General features: G+C 40.4%; 1 protein-coding gene across 4 annotated transcripts in view; it reads right to left on the bottom strand.

Annotated features, from left to right (window-relative positions):
* arhgef15b (Rho guanine nucleotide exchange factor 15b) overlaps positions 1-15438 on the bottom strand; it is a 125021-nt gene extending 109583 nt beyond the window's left edge. For 3 of the 4 annotated variants that reach the window (XM_039747008.1, XM_039747011.1, XM_039747010.1), the window contains exon 1: positions 14911-14984. Coding sequence is in view for 1 of the 4 variants with exons in the window: in XM_039747012.1 (XP_039602946.1) it covers positions 14911-14968 (58 nt within the window). In the remaining 3 variants the exon portion in view is untranslated. Of the gene's footprint in view, positions 1-14910 lie in introns of all 4 variants that reach the window. The other variant, XM_039747012.1, reaches the window with a different exon arrangement.
* Positions 15439-26839: the final 11401 nt, after the last annotated feature.

The raw sequence follows: 26839 nt of genomic DNA, 5'->3' as shown, positions 1-26839 counted from the left end.
CTTCCGAAGCAACTTCGTCAGACTGCCACCAAATACTCACAGAAAAATCCACAAGTTAATACACACGCTGTCTCTAGAGTTTCTACACACTGAATCCTCCAGGCACTACTTACAAAAGGTCACATTGACAATCGTGTTACATTATTTTTAAAATCTTTCCTTTTCTTAGCACAAGCACAGCTGAGAAGCTTCGATGCATGTGCTCCATAACGCGTTAAAAAATAATGCATTTAATCACACTTTGCATTACAAGCAAGGGGAGCTTTTGTCAATGCATGATTTCCTGGTACACGGATTACATTGATCAGCGCATCACGATTCATTTTACCCTCGCACCACCTTAGTTTGAGAAGAAGTATGAAAAATATGAGGTTAACACAGAAAACAGATCACCAATTCAAGCTTTATGAATAATCGATTCGCCATCAATAATTGTTTTGGTAAAGCCATCCTCCTTCCATTTTATAATTTTTCCGCCACTAGCCATGATTAAATGAACGGTAAAAAAGTAAGAGCAAAGCAAGGGTGACTTATTTAGGCAGGCATATATATGACAGCAACACTCATGACAATGTCAATCATGTTACGTTATTATTAAAATGTTTCCTTTTCTTTTCATTACTTCTTTAACACACTACTTCTCCGCTCTGGCGGGTATTTTGCTATATATATATATATATATATATATATATATGAATGACCTCCAAAGAGCGCTGAGACTTTTGATATCATGAACGTGTCTGCAAACTGGGGTCTCCTGCCCAGCAAAGTCGAGCAGCCAGCGCGCGCATAGCTGTGCCGCCTTTGAGACGCTGACTGCGCTTCTGCCTTAAGTCAAAGTGAGCACTTTTAATTTTTTCATCCTCCCCCTCGCTATAGCCCAGACAAGTGCAAACACGGGACCCCTTTTCTACACCACGCAAAATAATATTAAGGCGATTCACACTTTCTTTTGCACGATATCGATTATCAGGTCCTCACCTCGATTATGAAGACACGCACACGAGTGCAGGACTGACAGTGCCATCACAGCCGATTAATGGCGGGACGCCTCACCAGTCTACACAAGACCCACCGCGACTGTCCCCAAAAGGCGATCATAACGTCAGCGAACACATCTCTCTATACTATATAAAAGAAAAAGGCAACTTTCCTTTCTTTACACCTTTTTTCCTTTTATCCCAAACCAAAGCCTTTCTCTCTTAACACTGCAGAGGACACAAAACTAATTTTCTTTAAATGCCGGTAAGGCACATTACCAGAGGCACAAATTTGAACGTTCACATAGAAAATGTAATTTCAATGTACCTGTACTTCTTAAAACGTTAATGTTTTACTGTTTAATAACTTATAGATTATAATTTGCACTCAGTGACCAAACCTATACACACACATATAGACACATAAACATACACACAAGTATATGCATGTGTATATATATATATACACACACACACATACATACATACACACATATATATAATTTGTGTGTGTGTATGTATGTATGTGTGTGTATATATGATGTAGATAGGTATGTATGTATGTAGATATGTATATATATAGATATATATATATATATGTATATATATATATGTGTGTGTGTGTGTGTGTGTGTGTATGTGTGTGTGTGTGTATATGACAGCAGCAATCCAAGCTGTGAGAAAACAGTAAAAAGGAGGCGTGCAGACGTCGTGGTACATTTTCTGATGCAGCTGCCGAAAACAACTTCGTGACGCTGCCGCCAAATACACAAAACAATTACTTTGACAATCATGTTACATTATTTTTAAAATGTTTCCTTTTCTTTTTCATAACTTCTTTAACACATGACATCGCTGTGAAGCGCGGGTATTTTGCTATATATATATATATATATAGATAGATAGAGATATATATATAGATAGATATGAGAACAACACTCATATCAATGACAAATATATATATATATCACAGCTTACACTCATAACAGTGACAAAACAATTACATTGACAATCATGTTACATTATTTTCAAAATGTTTCCTTTTCTTTCTCTTTTCTTCTTTAACACACTACTTCTCCGCTGCCAAGCGCGGGTATATATATATATATATATATATAGATAGATAGAGATATATATATAGATAGATATGAGAACAACACTCATATCAATGACAAAACAATTACATTAACAACCATGTTACGTTATTTTTAAAATTTTTCCTTTTCTTTTTCGTACCTTCTTTAACACACTACTTCTCCGCTGCGAAGCGCAGGTATTTTGCTAGTACATACAATATAAAGAAGGGATATAAAACAAAAACGGTTGGGAGAAAAAAAAGTTATTTCAGTGGTTTCGTTGAGGCACAGCTATTCATGAATGTTATGATTTTAATAACAAAAATAACTGCTTCCTTCACTAATATTTTAAATTATATCAATTTAAGTCCATATCATCCAGTACTACTTCTGCGTGAGCACTCATTGGTTATTAGCTCTCACATGTGCACTAGCTCTCCCCTATGAATCTTTTGATTTTACTGGGGTGAGCATCAAACTGGTTGCACTGAGTTAATGTGTATGTCATACTACATAAAGGGCAGTCATGGGAGCACATCGTGTCTGACGCTGACTTAGGTCGGGTTTAATCTTCACGCGATGGGACGCATGCTGCAGCAGACGCTCCTGCTAGGCAAGCATTGTACCGTTTATACTTGCGCGCGTACTTTACATAAATCTAGAGGAATCCACCAGTGGCAGTGCGAGGTATTATCACGGTGAAAACAGGTTCGGCTTCGCTGTGTTGTGAATTGCCTGGAACAGCCATTAAATTCCAATGACAGCTTACCGCAATCTCTCTGAAAAGGATGTTTAATGATTAAATCCATCAATCCAGGAATGTGTCCATTCCAGCTAGCATTGGGCACAAAGCAGAAACAATCCCTAGACATGGCATCAGCTCGCCACCATGTCACCCCCATGTGTGTAATTATTAATAGTATTATTATTTAAACTAAATTAACGATTTATCCGTAAAATGTAACGTACATATTTTAATGCATTTCATCATGAAAGTGATATCAAGTATAAATATAAAGATTCTAAATTTGCTGAGATTTGGAATATAATACATTTAATGTGTTCTGTGTGGTGATCTATTTCTGCTTGCTGTCAGGTCAGGAGGAAGTCCCAGAAGCTCGTAGCAATTAAAAATTGGGATGACGTTTACAACGGTCTTCTTTAATGATAAAGTAAACTACAAGGTTAGAGTGGACATTTCGAGATTAAACCCGAAATCTCCAATTTAATCACAAAGTACACCTTTTCACTGCATCCTTAATTTTTCCTCTGTGGCTCAAATACAGCGCTGTACATTGTGTTGCTGTTGTGAAGTTGCAAAAAAAAAAAAAGACGGCACAAAAGATGGTATGTGAGACTTTTAAAATGTATTGTGTCATTACGATGGAGAATATGCAACACTTAAATATAAAAGCACCACAAATGCATTTCGGCATGCTAATGGATGTCGGCATTTTGCTTCACCACATCAAACATCCACGTCACGCACATCAACCCGGAGGATCCTCAAAACGGCTTTCTGTCACATGTAGATAGTAAACAGAGACTCTGACGTCACCTTCCAACTTTTATCCCACTGCGAAACCCCCGACTTTTTGTTTTTTTTAGCTTATAATGTTTTAATATTTTAATAAACATACAAGATTAATTTAAATGAAAATACAGCAACATTAGATATGCAAAAAAATCCTTTGAACATTTGCTTTTTAGTGCCTACGCAGCGAAGTTAAAGCAAGTCAGTACCTGTTGTATGTAGAATCATTTCTGACATTATTATCTCAGTGAAAGTAATAAAATTGTAAAACCTTCAGAGTTTTCAAAATCTGATAAAGGTGCACACTGCAGTAAAGCTCTACCATGTTTTCAGTCAGTCAGTCATTATCCAACCCGCTATATCCTAACACAGGGTCACGGGGGTTTGCTGGAGCCAATCCCAGGCATCAACTAAATAAGCCAAACCAATAAAAACACGATATGAATATAATTTACTAACATGTAGGCATGTAAACAGAAGAGGCCTTTATAAAGAGCTAAACTCTTGCTTTGATTACAGGCACTGTGCATTGCTGGAGAATAACATGGGCACGCATGCATTCTCAGCAGCCATTAGTTTTCTTTCAGAAGAGCATCAGTTTCTGCTGGCACAGCTTCAGTACTTGACAATCACTATGCCAGGGAGGCTCCTGTGTTGCGTATGATAGGGTCTTTGTGCACTGTGCTTCCTTCTGTGTGTTAGCTTAAACGCTTTCCCACATATTCTTTAATATGCACTTCCTTTAATACAGGTTAATTAACGACTTGGAAATGTTCTGCCTTGAAGCCGAGTCCTACCAACAAAAAAAATTTTGTTATGTGTATGCATAATGACAATTAAGAATTCTATCTATGTTTTCCAGGTCTGCCCTGTTGCAATTGGCTGACAAATCATATAAATTAGTGTTTCTATAACCAAAGGTGATTAAAGAATTTGCATCATTTTCTTACTTCTGCAGAACTTTTCATTCAAATACTACATAGTGAATAATTCAGATTGTGAGTCACCAAACAACAGATTCATTTGCAGTTTTTACAAATTCACACTTGTGAATGGGATACCAGTGCCATTATCTCTTCTTTTGGCCTTTGATGATCGGTGCGAAAAAGTCATTTTAAAAAGGGAATCATGTTTCCATTTACATACAAGAGAAGAATCATGACTCTGCTAACTTTGGCAGCCAGCAAAGAATTAGCTAAGGCAGACCTGCAGAGAATTCAGATTTTGAGAACTTTTATGATTAATAGACAAGCAGATGGTAACTGCAGCTATTCAGGATTTCCTGAAAGACAGTGCTTCCATAAAATAAAGTTAGTTTGCACACCTAAGGTTTATAATCTGACTTCTCCTCACACAGTCATTGTGGAGCATTCTTTACTCACATTTAAAAGAAAAGAGAGGCAAGACTAAGTACATAAGCAAATACTAATTTTATTATTAGAATTACACATTAAGAGTCACCCTGTTTAATATTGCCTCAAACAATTTTTCACCACATATCCAGGCTACATTGTCAAGTACTGCTATAGCCTATAGCCCCTCTGTACGAGTCTCTGAAAAGATGTGGACCAAAAAAAAAGAAAAATTACACAAGTTGTATTTTTGTTGTAAATCTGTGTAAGACCTTAAACTGGAAGGCTCAAAATACTCAAAAGGGTTTGCTTGATCTATTGACAACCCTGTATCATATACTGTACTACTAACAACAAACTAGAAGTCTTTACTCTTTATTAATGACATGCTTTATGTTAAAACTTTAGAATTTATTGATACTGCTCATAAAAACTTTGCCCTACAATGCACTCTAGCTTCATCCAAATGTGGTTTCTGACCTGTGTCTGTAGATGCCAGGACATGTTTTAGCTCATGACCATCCACAAAATGCATAGTTTGTTCAGAAAATAAGTAATTGGAAATCTGATTTTATCAGTCAAGTCAAGGCAGAAATGAAGATGAACCCTGGTAGTTTAATTATCGCCCTTAATATGATGGCCAAAAGTTGGAAAAGTGGAGTAAGTCAGTAAAAAAAGGGGCAAAATCACATCTCCAACCACTTCAAAAAATCTGGCAAAAAATGATTATTCCATGATCTCTGATTATAAAGGCTAAACCAATTCTATTGTTAACTTCATGAAAGATTTTTTTTATTCATTTTAAAGATTTTTATTCTGGGTGCTGTGCAAGCAGCAACCTTTTACAGAAGTTAAATATTTCTCACTGATTTTCTGTTTTTTCTGAACTTTTCTTCTTATTTAATATTAGATTGGTTCTTGTTTATGGCTTGTTACAGAAAGTAGCCAGTGGAAATCAGATAAATGGATTTTACATGGATTTTAAATTTACCAATTATCTGTAATGCATGCAAACCCAAATGCTCGTCTCGACTGAACTTTAAACTGGCTAGATGGAGCTATGAAGAAAACCCAAAGGCTGTCTTATGTCTGCAAAGAAGCATACAAGTACATTTGCATTTTCTGTTTTACAAGGAGCTGGCTTAAACCTAATATACTTGACACTGTTTTAATGCTGGATGGATTTCACCTTATTTAAGCAGACAGAGACACAGTGCAGGTCAGGCTGGGGAACACGCACTGGTACAGCACATTGCTGCACCCACCACACGACGAAACAGATCCAGATCCTGGTTGGCAAACAGGCAGACACACAGTCCAGTCCGACCCTCCAGAAATGACCATCTATCTGCCGCAGCCAGGTGTTAGGTGGGCACTCCCGTGGCCTAGTCCAGCTGCTCGGGTCCTCAACAATGAGGTTTCTGAGAACCGGATCACCTTCTGGGAATCGCACCACATGGCTGTAGTGCCATAAGTGATGCTCCCTCACAATACAGGTAATGTGCCTCATTCGGGACTTCGTGAGCAACTGTTCATTCAACACAAAGTTAAACCAGCAGTACCCAAGGATGCCCAGAAGAGACACAGTACCGAAAGGAGTCCAGTCTTCATCTCAGGTCATTGGATAGGGTCCAAGTATCGCAACCATATAGCAAAACAGGAAGCACCAGGACTCTAAAGACTTGGACCTTGGTCCTTTTGCATAGATATTGGGTGCACCCCACAACCCTTTCCGGCAACCTCATGGAAATGCTCTCACAATCCATCCACTGACTTCACAGGAAGAGTCACCAGAGACATGAATGTCGCTGCAGAGGTAAGTAAACCTCTCGACAAGGTCAACACACTCTCTGCAGACAGACACACTGCTGATGGCTATACCCAAGAGGTCATTAAAGGCATGGATCTTGGTTTTATTCATAACAATCACTAGCCCAGACACTCAAGACTCCTCGCTCAGTATCTCCAGAGCCCCGATCAGAGCCTCTACTGATTCCTCGAAGAACCAGTGCAATGTGGAAAAAAAAGACAGGAGGGGCACTAGTCATCTATGTGCATGAGAAATCGAAGAAAAAGTAGCCATAGTACAGTTAAAACTACAGTTTGCAATTCAGACATTGAAATTCTAGGTATTGGAATTCATCACCATTATTTGCAGAAGGAGAAAAATTTCATCATACTTATTAAAGTTTATATTCCTCCCACTCTCAAATGGTGTGTCAACAACAGAAATGATTCACTCTTTCACCAACACTTTAAAAATTACTTATTCTGACCCTGCAGTTATAATATTTGTTGACTTCAACCATGTGAATTTGGAAGGAACTACAACAGTTTCTATCAGTTTGTGTCTTGTTCCACATGAAGAAATAACATGCTGGACCTGCTACACAGGGAAAACTGTAGGGCCAGATGGAATCAGTCCTCAAGTTCTTATGAACTATGCTAACCAGCTTTGTGTTATCCTCTGTCATGTGTTCAATCTGTCCCTAAGGCACCAGAAAGTGCTGCTGTGGAAAGACTGTAGACATTTACACCTGACACATGAAGTCCTTTGAGAGGCTAATCCTGGACTATACAAGTCCTCTTGTGGTAGACTACCTGGAACCACTGCAGTTTGCCTACTAAGCAAAGATTGAAGTAGAGGATTCAATTATCTATCTGCTCCAAAAAGCTTATTCTTACCAGGACAAAGCTGGCAGAACTGTGAGGATAATGTTTTTTGATTACTTCAGTGCCTTAAATATCATCCAACCATCCCTGAGAAAGGGTAAACTCAAAGAAATGTAGGTGAATGAACATATGGTGTCCTGGATAATGAACTATCTGACAGGCAGACCACAGTTTGTGAGACTCCAGGACTGTGTTTCCATTGAAGATGTGAGCAACACTGGAGTATCACAAGGAACAATCCTGTCCCCTTTTGTCTTCACTCTGTACACATCAGATTATAAATATAAACCAGGTCTTGTCACTTGCAGAAATTCTCAACTGATTCTGTACTTATGGGAGGTATTGATAAGGGGGATGAAACATAGTACAGGAGTCAGAAGGAGAATTTTGTTTCTTGGTGCAGAAAGAACTGTCTACAACCTAAGATCAGCAAAACCAAGGAACTCGTTATTGACTTTCACTGCACCAAAGAGCCTGTATGTGTAGTCACTATTCAGGGAGTGGATGTAGAGGTGGTGCACTCCTACAATTACTTGGCGTCCACATCAATACAGGTTGTACTTGTCTTGCAATACAGAGAAATATACATAAGAAAGGGTGGAATGCTGCACATTCTTTTTTTGACATACTAACATTGAGGATTTTCAGCCTACCAATTATTCAGCAGAATATACGATGACCAATATGCCTCCATAATGCCTTACTGTAACTGCCAAGTCAAAGTTGTCTTTCTTTTTAGTCATTCTGCTGTGTGTTCAGATCATATTGTGTGTGTATATATAGATCTTTAAATAAATTAATAGATAGATAAATACATTGAAGAGCCTTTGTAAAAAGCCAAAATTTCTTCCAGGACAAAAAGTTCTATCTATCTACCTATCTAGCTAATAGAGTCAAGTAATAATGGGTGCATGGATCTCTCAGTAAACAGTATGTGGACAAGAAGGATAGAGGGGGCGAATAAACAACACAGTCTTGAATGAATCCAGCAGAGAAATCTTTATATTTTTGATACCGAAAATACTGTTGTGACTAGTGTATATTCAGCAGTCATTTATAATTACACCACTTTGGGGCACTAGGAGCAAGTGTAATAATGTACCTTTGAGTACCTTCCAATTACATTTTACACATAAAGGAAGGCGGTGGTTCCCAAGTACTGTTCTTTGAAAACATCTGTGGTTATCATTTTATGCTGCATACAATCTATTGATCATTTAAACATTCCTAATTATTTCATTTTCCCAAATCTTCTGTTCTCTATGTTGAGGTCCAAGTTTACTTTCCAAAGAAAATTTAGGAAGATGCTTATTACCGTCACTCTATTTCAAAAATACATATTAAATCTCTTCATACAGTTTTGTACTACCTATGATGCTAAATGTTGCAGTGTTATGGAAATAAGGGATCAGGGGCCTCATGTATAAAACCTCGCTTAGATTCCATATTAAAATTTTGCTTACACTAGAAAATCAATATAGCAAAAGCACAAAAAATAGATTTATAAAACCATACATAAGACAGGTCCCACACAAAGTTCCTTTACAAATCTCAACTCAACTTAAAAGTATGGGTGCATGCACTTGATTTTAGCTGCTCCCCTTCACCTTCCACCAGTAACCATGTATGACTGATTTTAAAAAAAAAACACCCTTTTTAAATATTCATTCATATAAAGATAAATGATAAAAATGCTTTTCCAGCATGAAAGACAAAATGAACACCAAATATACCTAAAGGAGTAAAAACAGATACATAAAATAGTTCCCAAAACATCCCAGATCATAAAATGTTTCTGTTTTTGTAATTGCAAAATTTAATCATAAAAGTTTTATTTTAGAGTTAGTAAATACCATAGGGCAAACATGTGCAAATTACAATACAGGTAAGTCAAAAAAGGAACACATAATTCCAAATCACTTTACTTTCTGTGAGCTCAACATTCTGTGTAGATATACCGGAGGGGAATTCCAGTGCATGGCAATATTTTCTAGCACATAATTAAAGAGCAAAAAAAAATACATGATATGTAACACCTTGGAAAAAAACATTTATATAAACACAATGTATTTTTCATGTTATTCAACTTGGAAAATACCCTACTGTATTACACTATTGTAATAAAAGAACTATACCTTTAAGAGGTATAATGAATCAACAACTGACAACATCCAAATGTGATCAGAATAGTATCAGTATACAATTATTAAAATTAAGACCAAACTGTCATTTCTCTACATGACAGATTATCTCATTTTCAGTTACTTTCAATCAGAGGAGAAAATGTAAGTGTTCCCTGTACAGAAAGAGGTTATTGTAGCTAGATACTATCTGGAATAGGAGAGAGAAAGAAAGACAGACACCCACCATGTGGAAGTTGGGTAAGATAAAGACCTCACAGTTGACAGGGAAAGCAAAAGTTCACTGCTTTGGTCAGGATGTCCAATCAGTGGTAAACTCAAAGACGACTACTTCACTTTAGTGAAGCATATGGTCTCCGACTTGACAGAAAGAGGCCAGTATTGCCTCTTTTAGGGAATCAACATTTGACACCCGAAACATTTGGCCCTTTAAGAGCTACCATAAGCTCAGAATTGTAAGGGTAGGTAACAAAAATGTTAGCCAAAAGTCTCTGCTGCTCAGACCCCTGGCAGACAGCGTTTAACAAATATCAGTGGGTCAGCATGTTTGTTTCACTCTTCTTTGCTTTGTACTTTTTGTTCTGTGTTTATCCATGTTTAATTTATATAAAATGTTCTGTGAAGCTCTTTGCCTTAAGTGGTGCTATATTTAAGAACATCTCTTTGCATACACATTATTGAGGATTACTGTCATGCAACACAAAACAGGTTTATTGCTTTTTAAATATTGATTACTACTGCAGTCATTAATAGTACAACACAAAAAACAATTATTATGCTTCAGAAAAGAAACAAAGACAAGAAGAAGAAATCATAATCAGTGAACTGAGGACTAACATGAAAGAACAGTTTATTCACTTTAATACAGAAAGATGAAGCTCTGAAAATCTACTGTAGTCATTAGGTAATGTTATACAGCACATATTCAGTAACTAAAGCAGCAAAACCAAAAAAGAAAATACTAACTTATTGTTAAGGTTCTTGCAAAAACATCAATATTTCCCAAGAAACAGTGGAAATGTGGACTGCGTAAAAATGAATTGCACACCGGCTCCATGAGAAAGACTAATGGTAAAGGAAATATAAAAGCAACTCATAAGCAGCTTAACACATAATACACTCTTCTGCCAAATTTAATACTTTAATATGTTTCATTTAAATCGAAAGACTATTTAAAAAATTCTAACCAAAAAATGCAAAAGAAACCAAGCTCCATTTCAGGTACTTGGCCCTTAATAAAAAAGCACACACTGCTACTTTTAGCAATTTCAATACTGTACTTTGCAAAAGTCAGTTATATTGCCAAATATTCGTCATAATTCCACAGACAAATACAGTATTTAAATGTGTTAAGTACTGTATATAAGCTAGCTGAATTTCAGACAAACACCAACAGACAATGAAAAAATACCTTATTTAGAATTCCATTATACAACTGTCATGTCATTATATCACTTGTATTCACAAACACTAATGCTGTTGTAATACAGAAAACTAAAGATTTATTCACAAGAAAGAATAAGATTGATTCATTCATAAAAACCTGGTCATTATGGAACAGAAAGCACAATAACTAATATACGGTAATTATAAATTTTATCCTCACTCTTTAGAGTGACCAAGCCTGTGAGGCAAAAAAAACTTTACTTTTGCTTTCAAGCTTGCTTTACATAATACACATTTGTCCTCATCTTTTTTTCAGTATGCTTTACTATTGGTGTTGGCCTGCCTCAAACTCTCATCAATTTGAGGTGCAAGTGGTATAATGGCTTGAATGTTGTAAATAAAATGTCTTGTCAGACTCTGTATGCTTGTAAAACCTATATAATACAGATAATTGCTGGCAAATGTCTTCTTCTTTGTGCACAATACAGAAGCAACTATAACACTTTGATAGTATAAAGCAAATTTAAAGAGACAATACCTATAACAGAAGACAACAAACAGCTGCTAGATTTGACCCCAAGACAATGAACAGAACTAATCACTATGCCAAACTGCTGCCCACCTCTACACTAAACTAATAAAACAAACAATAAGATTAACTGATTGAAATTAATGTTACTGTATTTTTTATTCAAAACATAATCAACAAAACTTTTTTTTTTTTCAGTTGACAGTAAAATGATTTGTGATCCAAAATCCTATGAAAGACATTAGAAAGCACGAAGGCACTTGAAGTTTTCAGAAAGAACTGCAGCACATACTGGCTATATGTAGATATACACAGTCATCATATCTAAAAATATTCAGTTTTAGTGCATTTGTTTGCAAATGGCAAAAAAAAACTCTCTGTATACACTCTTTCCCTTTGAAATATCATACAATCATACATTCATATCATACACTCATACATTCTGTTTTAAACCATGCAGGCAGCTGTAAGGATTCCATCAGCTCCAATCTACATCAGTAGTAATTGCCTAAATCAGCAGACAGTAATATTACTTCAAGACAAGTCACTTTAGGACAGACCAGAAGGATAATGTTATTCTAAGCACAATAAAACAGCAGACTTAGAAAGAAGGAAACCAGTCTTCCTGAAAGCAACTAAGCTGATTTTGTCTGCTTTTTAGGGGTCACTGTCTCCATGCTCAACATGTTTACTTTAATAGGTTAAAGACAATAAATACAGATATTTCTTCAGTCTGAAATAAATGTGTAATTTTATTCATTAAGGCATTCAAATATGCCTACCAAAATAAAAATATGCAAGCTGTTAATTTAAAAAGAAGTACCAGTAAGCAATTAATTTCTGGTAAAAAAAAATTGCCTATTTTAATAGTCACATTCTTTCATGGCTAACTTTCATGATAAAACATGTCAATCACTTTGAGATTGTAGTCATTATTACTAGCTCTCAAACTGACAGTAGTCTTTCATTTACACCCTGACGATTAAAGACACTACATTTTATACTTCATTATTCATTCAATACCTACTGTTATGCATGTTTTATAATCATGCTGAAAATTGGTTAGGATAAAGTGGGTTCATAAAATTGATGGCTGGATTTGATATTTATTTAACTGAACCATTTTGAGAATGTAACCTTTATGAATGGTGGTATATCCAATAAAAACTCTGACAAAATGTTTCCTTTGTCTTACCATTTTAACTTGACGCACCAGCTTATAGACTTCACTGTACAGCAAACCTCCGTTTCACCCTATATTGTATTTGGTTGAACATTTATCAATACAAAGTGTACTTGGTGATGATAACCACTATGAACTATGCAATACTCTAAAACAAAGACTGGCTGACAATACTCCTTCTTTGTCTTATTCATACAATATAAAGTCTCCTGTAGAATTTACTATATATACTGTGACAAAGTGTGCAATTAGAGTTGAGGAGAAATGCACAAAAATCATATTTACAAGGATAGGAAATGCAAATTAATTTTCGATCCACAAACAATCGAGTCAGTGGTAAAGATAGAAGAATCATGTAGGGCGATGGAAGCAGACAGATAAGCCACAGAAGCGTGGCCAGTCCCAATACCTGTATTGCCTCAAAAAGTGAGCAGACTGACAGCAATAGCACATGTGAAGACAAGCTGCCATCATCTTCACGATACTATAATATTCTAAAATGCTAAAGTTTTCTGTAGCAGTGTGGCGTGTTACCTGCCTTTTCACTTTTTCTTAATTGGTCATTATGAGCAGCCAGCTTTCATTCTAACTACAGGTTAGCTGATGTGGTGCACTGCTCTGCACTGAAAGTGGACAAGTAGACCCTGGAGATGAATTTTAAATGCCTGGCAAAAAACATAAATCATATCTAAATACAATTTTTTAAATGCATGTTAAAGGGCATCTTTCAAAAAACATCCATCACAGGTCACTTTTAACATATTTTGAATACTCATGAAGCAGGCCAGTTTAAAATGGTTCCAAGAGCTGGATCTGGCCCACGGGCCTTGAGTTTGATACCCTTGATCTAAACCATTACAGTTTTCTTTCTCTTTTGCATAGATAATTTGAAACTGCCACATAACTTAATAAGCACTGCTATGGAATGTGCAAGAAAACTCACAATCACTTAAGAGTGTGCCAAGTCTAAACTGACTATGGCCAATTGCCAGGATTTGAAGCAGAATTAACCACTGCGCCATGCATCCCAAAGTATGATTTTTTTTTCATTTACTATAAAAACCATGTACATTAATTTTATCTCAAACGCTAAACATTCAAATGCTAACCTTAACTGGTTAACTACTTTGTCTTTATAATAATGATTACAGGTATCGTATACCTATATAATGGAGGAAAACATAGTGATGACTTGATACATTGAATGGTGTTGCTTGTCACAATGATTTTATCTTTATAACGGGAAAAATATTTTATCAAATGTAATGTATTGCTTGCTTTGACTTAACTGGAAAGGCTGATAACAATTAAATAATTTTCCCCAACGAGAAATTTTTAAAACCGGGTAATAGTGAACAGTAAATACACACAGCTATCATGTAGAGGATATTGCCTTTTATTTACACACATAACGTATCTGTTAAAAACTGCACAATGTGTCTAGAAAACAAATAAGACTTGCTCATTTGAAACGGGTGCAAAACAGGAACCAGTCCCGGACTGGGAGCCGTTCCAATTTGATTCAACGTGTTCTAAAAATGGATGGACCTATAGTTGAACAAGCACCGTATAGCTGTCTAGTATAAATGGAAAACGACCGGTGGGTCCGAGCACTGGCTCATAGTCGAACAATGCCAATCCGCTGCATCTCGGAAACGTCACACAAAAGAAAAGGACGGCGCCCATTGAGGAACGGAAAGTATCAATTGTCAGGAATAACACGACTACGTGAGCACGTAAAGTATACAAACGAGAACAACTGAACAAACCTTTAAAATTAAGTGGCCACACTGTAGCATGTACAATTAAAATCAAGTAGATTGTTCTGTGTGTTAGTCAATTGTAGGTGGTATAAGAAGGGTATAACTGATGACTGTGTATTTTTCGTCCTGTAAATACAATCTGATAGTCCTGTGCAAGGCAGGGACGCTCACTTTCACCTCACCCCGGCCTTAAACTCCCTGCCACGAAGTCGGACACTCGAGCCTCCGTGCCTTACAATGCGTTGTCAGACTAGGTCTTTTTTTTCAGGCACAAAAGAAAAAAAAAATCTTACCTCGTGTCCATTTTTCTCTTAAGTGCTGCTTCTGTAGTCCATTGGCTGTGACACCCATTGTCCAAAGACAAAAGTCCACCCCAGGTACTCAAGTCCATTCACTTCGTACGCCGCATCTCCAAAGAACGCGAGCGGCGTATGACTGAAGCTCTCCGTACCTTTAGTTGAATGGAACGGCTCGGCTGTCACAAGGGGAACTGGAGAGGAGTGTAGGCTCTTCCCCACCGCCTCCTTCTACTCCTGCAGTCCCCACGCTCCTATTGTTCAGCCTTTGCCTTTTGTTTCGGCTGCACACCGCCGCTTTCAAACACCATACGGCGTACACGCGCACGGCTCACACAAAGGCGCCCGCTGCTCTTTCCGCGGCTCCCGCCCTAGCAGCGTGTCGCATACCCGACCGCGAGTGCCGTGCCACGGGAGGGTGCAGTCATCCCACTCCGGGTTATCCCGTGTAACTCGACCGCCGCCTTTTCCTGCTTCGTACTACACGTTTGAATGAGAGAGGGCGAGAGAGAGAGGTAAGGGAGTGGCTCCGCCTCAGACTACTATTGTATGTTTCTGGGCAAAACGCCCGTCGCGGATGTAGGCTGAGGGTTTACCTAAAAAAACTTTAAAAACAAATAAATAAATATGAATGATGATGAAAGCGTTTGCCAACCCTGCGTACCACAACAGCATTTGCCTCTCTCGTAAACTTGACCAGAGCCGCAAATCGAGCGCAAATTTACAATGCAGTGGATGGAGATGAGGAGCGAGAGCATCTGCATGCGGAAACATAAAAATGCATAAGGAAGAAGAACCTAAAATAATGTAAACTCATAGATTTGGAAGAAATCACACCCCTTTCCTGGCCAATCTCACTATATGAGCTCATCTACATAAATAAGACAGCTCAGAGGTTTAGCACCGAAGCATGGCTGGTCCAGTAATGTCAGTTTAATTGACCATATGGACTTAATGGTTTGTGTACGTCCACCCCGTATATGCATGTCGTTTGTTCAGGTACTCTTCACTGCTCTATCCTACTGTGAATGCTTTTAAATGTAACCTGTGGACTAACTGGGGAGATCTGACTATATCTGACGCCCACCTACAAGTATCTTGTCAAGACAGCAACAGCTCTTATCATCCAAGCCAAAAGTGCACTTCTTGTGTGTGTTTGGGAAGTTGTGATATGATACAATATTATTTTCCTTTAGTGTTTGTAAAGTTTTAATTTCCCCTTGGGAACAAATACAAATATCTATCTATCTATCTATCTATCTATCTATCTATCTATCTATCTATCTATCTAATCCCAAATGCATAAAGTTAGGTTTAATGTAAGCTCTAAATTGGTGGAATGTGAGTGAATTAATAGACCTACTGATACGCTATTCTTGATTAATATTTTGTATCCATTCCTGTTCACATAGATCTGTATTACCTTTACACTTCAATGGAAAACGTGTTTAATTGCAATGATAATGTGTGCCTAAGTGGAGCATGTGATGGAATGGAACACCATCCAGGGTTGCACCTTATACTGCAGGCAGAGAATCTGCTCTCTCTGTAAATTGAATTTAATGATTCTGACATTTTTTTGTTATGATTTTTACACTCTAGTATTTCAAAACATTTTATAAATATAATGTCATTTTCCAAACAAAGACTTGGAAGTTTCAGACATTCATAAAAATCCACTACAACAATTATCAGTTACCAAGAGAGAGGGAGAAAAAGAGAGGTTGTGAGAAAACGCTTATTACAGCATGTTGCCACACCCACCACACAGTGAACTATCTGGATTGAGATCCGAATGCAGCCCTGCAACAGGTGACACCTCAGCACCACACTGAACAGTGTGAGTTATTTTCTTACAGTGGTTGAAGTGCCAATCCTGCCATTATCAAGAGACACAATGAAAAATTATAGACCAACTCAAATGTAGGTTGTTCTTCACCACATGGTTACTGAATTTACAGAGGGCTGGTAACCCTGAGAATGGTATTCTTACATCCATAAAATTGTGACCACAAGATAACAATCATTCAATTATAAAATTATTAGGAGCACATGTACACTTGCTTATCCATCCAAGTATCTAACCATCCAATTATGTGGCAGCAGCACAATGCATAAAATCATGAAAATACAGGTCAGGAGTTTCAGTTAATGTTCCCATCAAATACCAGCTTGAGGAAAAATGTTATTTCAGTGATTTTGACCATTTTTATGAAGGTTGTTGGTGCTGGATGGGTTGGTTTGAGTATTCCTAAAACTGCTGAACTCCTGTGATTTTCATGCCCAACAGTCTCTAGAGTTTACTCATAATGGTGCAAAAAGCAAAAAACATCCACTGAGCATCAGTTCTGTGGACAGAAATGCCCTGTTGATGAGAGAGATCAAAGAAGAATGGTCAGACTGGTTTCAGCTGATAGAAAGGCTACAATAACTCCGATAATCACTCTGTACAGCTGCGGCGAGGAGAAAATCATCTCAATATGTTGAAGCTTTAGGTGGGTAGGCCTCAACAGCAGAAGACCAATTGGGTTCCACTCCTTTCAGTCAACAACAGAAGACTGATGCTGTAGTGGACACAGACTCACCAAAACTAGAAAGTTGAAGACTGGAAAACTGCATCCTGGTCTGATAAATCTCAATTTTGGATTAGATGCGCAGATAGCAGATTCGAAATTTGGAGGCAACAGCATGAATCCAAGTAGCCAACCTGTCTTGTGTCATCAGTCCAGGCTGCTGGTGCTGTAATGGTGTACGGATTGTTTTCTTGGCACATTATGGGCCTGTTAATACCAATCAATCATCACTAAAATGTCACAGCCTATGTGAAAACTGTTGCTGAGCATGTCTATCACTTCATGACCACAATTTACCCATCTTCTAATGGCCAGTTCCAGCATGATAATGTACCATATCACAAAGCAACAGCCATCTCAAACCAGTATAATGAACATAACAATGAGTTCAATATTCTTCAGTGGCCAACCCAGTCACCAGATCTGAATTCAACAAAACACCTTTGGGATGTGGTAGAACGGGAGGTTTGTAGCATGAATGGGCAGCTGACAAACCTGTAGAAATGGAGATTCTGGAGGCCAGAATCACAAAGTAATGTTTGTTACATCTTGAAGAATCCATCCCACAAAGAACTGAGGCTATTTTGAGAGGAAAACGACACCATACCCAGTATTAGTATGGTGTTCTTAAAGATTTGCACAGTGAGTGTAGTTTAACATCCTCAAACCTAGTGAATTTAGTTCAGGGTTGTAGGGCCTGCAGACTATCCTCACAACACTGAGCACAGGATAGAAAACACACTTATAGGGACATGGTAGTCAATTTCAAGGCACTGTAATGTGTACATCTACAACCACGCGGAACATTCAAACTCCACTTTGGCAAGTTTTGGGTGTGAGATTTAAACTCTAGATCTGTTTAGATTACACAGTAGTCAGCATTACACTAGGATATATTAAATCAAAGAACAACATTTTAACAATAAAGACATCTTGTGTAACACCAAATGTTAATAAATTTGCTACTAAATTTTCATGTTTTCTTCATCTCAGTGATCACTGCTTAATACAGTGCTTCTCAATTATTTTCTGTCATGCCCCCCCTAGGAAGAAGAAAACATCTTGCACCCCCCGCGCAACTATAAATAGTATCATTTGTCTATAAAATTGTTATAAGTACACCTCTGCATAACACTGTATCCTTATTAACGTATAAGAGAATAAAAAAAGAAAGAAATATGGACCAATTTACAACAAAGAATAGCTTTATTAAATGTAACAGAAAAGATTTAAAATGCATTCTAAATTCAAAAAAAATTTAAAATAAAAATAAAAAAGCATGTTCCCCGAGGTCAAACGCGCCCCCCTTGATGGAGCGCGCCCCACTATTTGAGAAGCACTGGCTTAATATAACATTTCAAATTTCTATGAATTTTAATGTCCTTAGAAACTGAATTGGCTTGCATGCCATCCTGATCACTTCTACAGTTTGACTTTCCTTCAGTATCCTAGTTTAATACACACTGCTATTCCTTCTTGGAGTGATTTAAATTGTGTTTCCCTTAATTTTTAGACTTGCCCCTTTTCCATTTATTTGTCTAAATGTTTTGGACTCTCCTTTCATGTTTGTTGGTCTTTCTTCTTGTTTACTTCAGTTAATCAGTTAAGCGGGGAGTTAGTAGAATTGTAGAGGTGCACTGAAGCTGCAATATGGCCAGCTCACTTCACATGTCCCTCAGTGTTTGTTACCCAACAGCACGCCCCAGAGAGAAAGAGAGTGACCTACCAGGAATTTTCCCAGTGGTCTTGTCCCAGTAGTCCCATCTCTGGGTCAATTTTTAAATTCTAAGCTATCTTTTTGTGCTTAAAATCACAAGTATTTTTTTATTCTATTTTCTTTCAATTTCTATTTGTTATATTTCTCTCTGGATTTTGTTTTAGTCTGGATTTTGAATCCATCACAGGGACTTAAGTACTTTTTGTTCATATCACAAATAGTTTGGCCATGAATCTCCTTCTACATTGCTTGCACTTGCATTTACTGCTGCTTTAAGTAGGTTGACCGCCATACATCATACCTTGGATAAACTACAATCTGCTTCATCTGGATGTTTTTCTGCCTCTCCATTCTTTAGCGGTGAACTGATTTCTGCTCTGTCTGTGATTTGTGGCCTCCTTCAAGGTATTTAGTAGATCTATGATGTCTGAGGAAAGTCTGAATGTTTTCATCAACAGTGTGCTCACCCATTTTTTTAGGAACATCATGGAGTCCTTCCTCATTGGCTGTGTTCATCCTTAGTATATCATGGTGAACGACTGCAAAGCACAAAAGATGTTGGTAAAGTTACCTCAGAATATTACTGTTCAGGACAAATTTAACATATACTGCTTGACAGACCACCACCATCGTGTGTAGTCTACCTTTATTCCCTTGATGTTCAAACAAATAATATAGAACCATTAGCATTCACATCACTAGATTCAGGGGCAATTTTTAGCTGTTATCAACAGTGAGTTATGCCAACAACTGCATGAGTACGTCTTGTAAATGAGCATTGCTTTTAATGTATATGTTTTATTCATTTTCTTAGTTTCTGTTCCTAATTTACTTTTGTCACTAGCCTGTGGGAGTGACATCAGACACCACTGGAAGAGGCTGATCCATCACAGCAATAGCTACTTCCTGAGTATGACAGCCATCAGACTGACCAGACCAATATAAGGTCTACCTACTGCGATAAACTTTCTTCTTTAAAAATAAAGAGAAGCACCACAATAACAAAGTTTTCAGGACTGTCCCCATATAATGACACAAAAAGACTGTTTTGCAGTGATCAAAAGCATATATATCGCAGATGATGAATGGTACATAAGAAAATGGCATTTTTATACAGTGAACAAAATGGAGACAAGAAATGAGTTGACGGGATATGATGTCGAAGCTGTGGGACGGGTACGACGTCATCAACATAGGACCGGAAGTGATGTTATCAGAATGAGTCGGAGGTGTCGTCATCAGGAAGCACCAGAGGTATTGTCAATGTATGCGCCATCTTGGAACCCAGAAGTAAGTATTCTATTTTTCTTCAGATTTCCTGATGAGAAGAACGAGAGAGTCAGGTTAGCATCGTATGTTAACCCTTTGTCTCGCGATGTTTCACTCACCTTTAGGCTCTTTGACTGCCTCCTAAGCACACATGTGTGACACTACCTACAGAGATCTGACCAGTCCCATGTTTGTGCACCTCAGAGAGTGCCACCACTGAAATGCAGAGTTCACAAAGCTCCTCCGACAGCAGAGGAAGATGATCTTCATGCCGGAAAGACAACACATTCCACACTCCTACCCAGATGGGCCTCCTCAAATTGGGACCCAAGTGCTGTTGTGCAGCAGGCGACGCCTCAGCACCACACCAGTTCTGATCCCCAACAAAACTGACTTCATTGGCTCTCTAGTGGTTTCAGCTCTTCCGGGGATAAAGCTCCCAAGGGCTCCCCCCAATCCCCTTCATAATGCAAGCAGCCTTCCTGTGGGTGGTTACAGCAAAGCTACTCCCCAGGAGAGCAGAAAGGAGTCCTGTCTGCAGTTTCGGAGCTGTGTGAAGATTTTTACAATGGTTGGAGGACCACTTGCAGGGCTGGATGCAGTTTAACATCATACCCAGGATGCTGGTGAAGATAGATTCACTGATCTTAACTTTGCCGACAATACTGTGATCTTTGTGGAGTCAATGGAAGCTCTGATCAGGCCAAGGGGACGCCCATGTAACACCTGGCTGCGGCAGATAGTCATTTTCGGTGGATGGGACTGGACTGTATGTGTGCCTGCAGGGTTGCCAACCAGGACCCCAACACGTTTCGTTGTGTGGTGGGTGCGACAATATTCTGTACCACTGAATGCTCTCCAACCTTACCTGACCTGATCTGACTTGTGGTAGACATGCAATAAGGACTTAATTGCACACTGTGCATATGATGATAAATGTAAATTTGAGCTTGAGGCTTTGGTGCTTGGTCTTCTTTGTTTCCATCTTTCACATATTCACTGGGGACTGGGTTATCCATAACCATATCCTAATGTTCCATTAAAGCACCAATGAAAACAAGTAGTTTCATCCCGGATCAGCAACATACCTCACATGGAATATAGGCCTTGTCAAATCATCTCATGGCACTTTCTGAAAAGTCTTAGTTTTGTTCTTCACAGTAACTTGCATTTTAATCATGTTTGTCAGCTGAAGTCAAGACTTCATTCTAGCTATTATATAACATTTGCAGAACCTGTCCCTATTACTCCTTGTCAGAAGCTCAAGTTGTCATATCATAGTCATCTCATTACTGCTATTCTTTCTTTAATAGCATTCCCTCACATTGTATCAACAGACTGACAATAAATGAAATTTAAAACAGAATTGACCTGAACCAAATGCAATTATCACATCACACATTAACTGGGTAAAATATATAGAATATTCTATGATACTCTACTAGTATTTTCAAAGAATGAAAAAAGTCATACTGGCCATCACAGATATGAAGGGTGTCACTTTCCACATTAAAGGAACGCAGTTTCCTAAGGAAAAAGAGCCTGCTCTGCCCTTTTTCTCTGTGTTTCAAGATCAATCTAAACTGTCATTGATGTGGGCACCAACTACTTGTAGGAGTGGACCACCTCTACACCAGACACAGAGGCTCTTTGATGTGATCAATGACCAGTTCCTTGGTTTTGCTGATGTTAAGATGCAGACAATTCTCTTTGTACCAAGAAATAAACTTTTCCACTTGACTTCTCTCCTCTGTCTCATCTCCTTTACCAATACACCTTCTCTGCAAGTGACATGACCTAGTGTTATGTTTATAGTCTGAGGTGTACAGAGTAAAGAAAAACGGAAACAGGACTGTTCTTTGCGGTGCTCTAGTGTTGCTCATATTTGTATCAGAAACACAGTCCTTGAGTCTCACAAACTGCGGTCTGCCTGACAGACAGCCCGTTATCCAGGACACCACAGGCTCATCCACCCGTATATTTCTGAGTTTACCTTTTAACAGGGATGGCTAGTTGGTATTGAAGGCACTGGAGAAATAAAAAAAAATCATAATCCTCACAATTCTGCCAGTTTTATCCAGGTACAATGCAGGATGTTTTCCATAGCAATAGCGCTTTATAAAGCCTTAGGGACAGATTGAGCAGATGACAGAGGACACCGCAAAGTTGGTCAGCACAGGCATTATGAACTGTCTGGTCCCACAGCTTTTCCTACGTGTATCTTCCTATGTTGTCTCTTTACTTACAGTGTCTCCTGAGACACTGCAATCGAACATTGCCCCAGATGGTAGACCAGTTCTAAAACCTTTTTGCTTAATTTTTATTCTCATGGTGGCATGTCTCCATTTCCATCTGTGGACAAACATCTCATGTAGTAAAGTGTAGATGAGCTTCTTAGGCACTCACAATTGCAATGCTAGTAGTTGATTATGAGATTATTTAATATACCCTTGAAGCCTTCGGGTCTTCTTCATGAATCCATCCAGGTTTGCAGCCTGTTTGAAGTGCGGTCATAACACCTGGCACCTGGGTTTACATGCATTGTAGTTCATCAGCAAATTTAAAATAAATTTATTTGATTTCTAGTGACTACTATCAGTGACAAGCCTGAAGCCAGATCATTTCTAATTTTAAATAAGACTAGTAACTAGTAAATAAGTTCAGAAAAGAAAAAACAGTGAGAAATACTGGGCTTCTGATTGCAGGTTAAGGGCTTTACTCAAGGGCTCAACAAAGTACAGTCACTTTTGGTATTTACAGGATTTGAACCAGCAACCTTCCGATTACCAATGCAAATCCCTAGCTTCAGAGCCACCACTTCACTCCATTCATCCATCCATCCATCCATCCATTCTCTTCCGCTTATCCGAGGTCGGGTCGTGGGGGCAGCAGCTTAAGCAGAGAGGCCCAGACTTCCCTCTCCCCGCCACTTCTTCCAGCTCTTCCGGAGAATCCCATGTTCCCAGGCCAGCCGGAGACATAGTCCCTCCAGCGTGTCCTGGGTCTTCCCCGGGGCCTCCTCCCGGTTGGACGTGCCGGAACACCTCACCAGGGAGGCGTCCAGGAGGCATCCTGATCAGATGCCCGAGCCACCTCATCTGACTCCTCTCGATGCGGAGGAGCAGCGGCTCTACTCTGAGCCCCTCCCAGATGACTGAGCTTCTCACCCTATCTTTAAGGGAAAGCTCAGACACCCTGCGGAGGAAACTCATTTCAGCCGCTTGTATTCGCGATCTCGTTCTTTCGGTCACTACCCATAGCTCATGACCATAGGTGAGGGTAGGAAGGTAGATCGACTGGTAAATTGAGAGCTTTGCCTTACGGCTCAGCTCCTTTTCACCACGACAGACCGATGCAGAGCCCGCATCACTGCGGATGCCGCACCGATCCGCCTGTCGATCTCACGCTCCATTCTTCCCTCACTCGTGAACAAGACCCCGAGATACTTGAACTCCTCCACTTGGGGCAGGATCTCTCCCCCAACCCTGAGAGGGCACTCCACCCTTTTCCGGCTGAGGACCATGCTCTCGGATTTGGAGGTGCTGATTCTCATCCCAGCCGCTTCACACTCAGCTGCGAACCGATCCAGAGAGAGCTGAAGATCACGGCCTGATGAAGCAAACAGGACAACATCATCTGCAAAAGCAGTGACCCAATCCTGAGTCCACCAAACCGACCCCTTCAACACCCTGGTTGCGCTTAGAAATTCTGTCCATAAAAGTTATGAACAGAATCGGTGACAAAGGGCAGCCCTGGCGGAGTCCAACTCTCACTGGAAACGGGCTCGACTTACTGCCGCAATGCGGACCAAGCTCTGACACCGTTGTACAGAGACCAACAGCTCTTATCAGGGGTCCGTACCCCATACTCCCGAGCACCCCCACAGGATTCCCGAGGGACACGGTCGAATGCCTTTCCAAGTCCACAAAACACATGTAGACCGGTCGGGCAAACTCCCATGCACCCTCCAGGACTCTGCTAAGGGTGAAGAGCTGGTCCACTGTTCCGCGACCAGGACTAAAACCACACTGTTCCTCCTGAATCCGAGGTTCACTATCCGACGGACCCTCCTCTCCAGAACCCCGAATAGACTTTTCCAGGGAGGCTGAGGAGTGTGATCCCTCTATAGTTGGAACACACCCTCCGTCCCCTTTTAAAGAGGGGACCACCACCCCGGTCTGCCAATCCAGAGGCACTGTCCCGATGTCCATGCGATGTTGCAGAGACGTGTCAACCAAGACAGTCCTACAACATCCAGAGCCTTAAGGAACTCCGGTATCTCATCCACCCCGGGCCCTGCCACCAAGGAGTTTTTTGACCACCTCGGTGACTTCAGTCCCAGAGATGGGAGAGCCCACCTCAGAGTCCCCAGGCTCTGCTTCCTCATTGGAAGGCATGTTAGTGGGATTGAGGAGGTCTTCAAGTACTCCTCCCACCGACCCATAACGCCCGAAGTCGAGGTCAGCAGCGCACCATCCCCACCATATACGGTGTTGACACTGCACTGCTTCCCTCCTGAGACGCCGGACGGTGGACCAGAATCTCCTCGAAGCCGTCCAAAGTCGCTCTCCATGGCCTCTCCAAACTCCTCCCATGCCCGAGTTTTGCCTCAGCAACAACCGGCCGCTGCTCCGCTTGGCCTGCCGGTACCTATCAGCTGCCTCCAGAGACCCACAGGACAAAAAGTCCTATAGGACTCCTTCTTCAGCTTGACGGCATCCTCACCGCGGTGTCCACCAACGGGTTCGGGATTGCCGCCACGACAGGCACCACCACCTTGCGGCCACAGCTCCGTCAGCCGCCTCAACAATAGAGGCACGGAACATGGCCCATTCGACTCAATGTCCCCACCTCCCTCGGGGCGGGTTGAAGTTCTGCCGGAGGTGGGAGTTGAAGCTACTTCTGACAGGGGACTCTGCCAGCCGCTCCCAGCAGACCCTCACAACACGCTTGGGCCTACCAGGTCTGACCGCATCTTCCCCACCATCGGCCAACTCACCACCAGGTGGTGATCAGTTGACAGCTCGCCCCTCTCTTCACCCGAGTGTCCAAGACATATGGCCGCAAGTCCACACACGACCACAAAGTCGATCATCGACCTGAGGCCTAGGGTGTCCTGGTGCCAAGTGCACATATGAACACCCTTATGCTTGAACATGGTGTTCGTTATGGACAATCCGTGGCGAGCACAGAAGTCCAATAACAAAACACCGCCGGGTTCAGATCGGGGCCATTCCTCCCAATCACGCCCTTCCAGGTCTCACTGTCATTGCCCACGTGAGCATTGAAGTCTCCCAGCAAAACGAGGGAATCCCCAGAAGGTATGCCCTCTAGCAACCCTCCAGAGACTCCAAAAGGGTGGATACTCCAAACTGCTGTTCGCATGCGCACAAACAACAGTCAGGACCCTTCCCCACCCGGCGGAGGGAGGCCACCCTCTCGCCCACCGGGTAAACCCCAATGCACAGGCTCCAGTCGGGGCAATAAGTATGCCCACACCTGCTCGGCGCTCTCACCGGGCAACTCCAGAGTGGTAGAGAGTCCAGCCCCTCTCAAGGAGATTGGTTCCAGAGTCCAAGCTGTGCGTCGAGGTGAGTCCACTATATCTAGCCGAACCTCTCACCTCGCACTAGCTCAGGCTCCTTCCCTTCAGAGAGGTGACATTCCACGCCCCAAGAGCCAGTTTCTGTAGCCGAGGATCAGACCGCCAAGGTCCCGCCGCCACCACCCAACTCACATTGCACCCAACCTCCTTGGCCCCTCCCATAGGTGGTGAGCCCATGGGGAGCAGGACCCACGTTACCTCTTCGGCTGTGCCCGCCGAGCCCCATGGGTGCAGGCCCGCCACCAGGCGCGCCATCGAGCCCCACCTCCAGGCCTGGCTCCAGAGGGGGCCCGTGACCAGCGTCCGGCAAGGGAAAACGTTGTCCAGTTTTATTTTCATTGGAGGTTTATTGAACCGCTTTTGTCTCATCCCTCACCTAGGACCAGTTTGCCTTGGTGGTTCTACCAGGCATAAAGCCCCGGACAACATAGCTCCTAGGATCATTGGGACACGCAAACCCCTCCACCACGATAAGGTGACGGTTCAAACTTTTTATTAGTAAAATTAAATGATTTAACTTAAATGGAGAAACTAAAAAAAAAAGGGAAGCCAAAGAAATTAGATAAAAGAACTGCTACAGTCATTTTATACCTTCTGCCTCCAATAGCTCCTGTAATGTTCTCCTCCTCGACTGCCTGCTGTTTTTTTTTCATTTTATGAAGGTTTACTTTTCTTTGACTCCTAACTTTGCACTCCCCTTTTCCTTACTTAAAAGCTCTCCACTTGCACCATTTGTACTCCTTCATATTAATGAACCCTTAT

Source organism: Polypterus senegalus, chromosome 3 (genome assembly GCF_016835505.1).
Source record: "Polypterus senegalus isolate Bchr_013 chromosome 3, ASM1683550v1, whole genome shotgun sequence".
NCBI classification, from domain to species: Eukaryota; Metazoa; Chordata; class Cladistia; order Polypteriformes; family Polypteridae; genus Polypterus; species Polypterus senegalus.
Note: the sequence above shows the minus strand (reverse complement) of the source record. Positions and strands in the feature narration are given on the sequence as shown.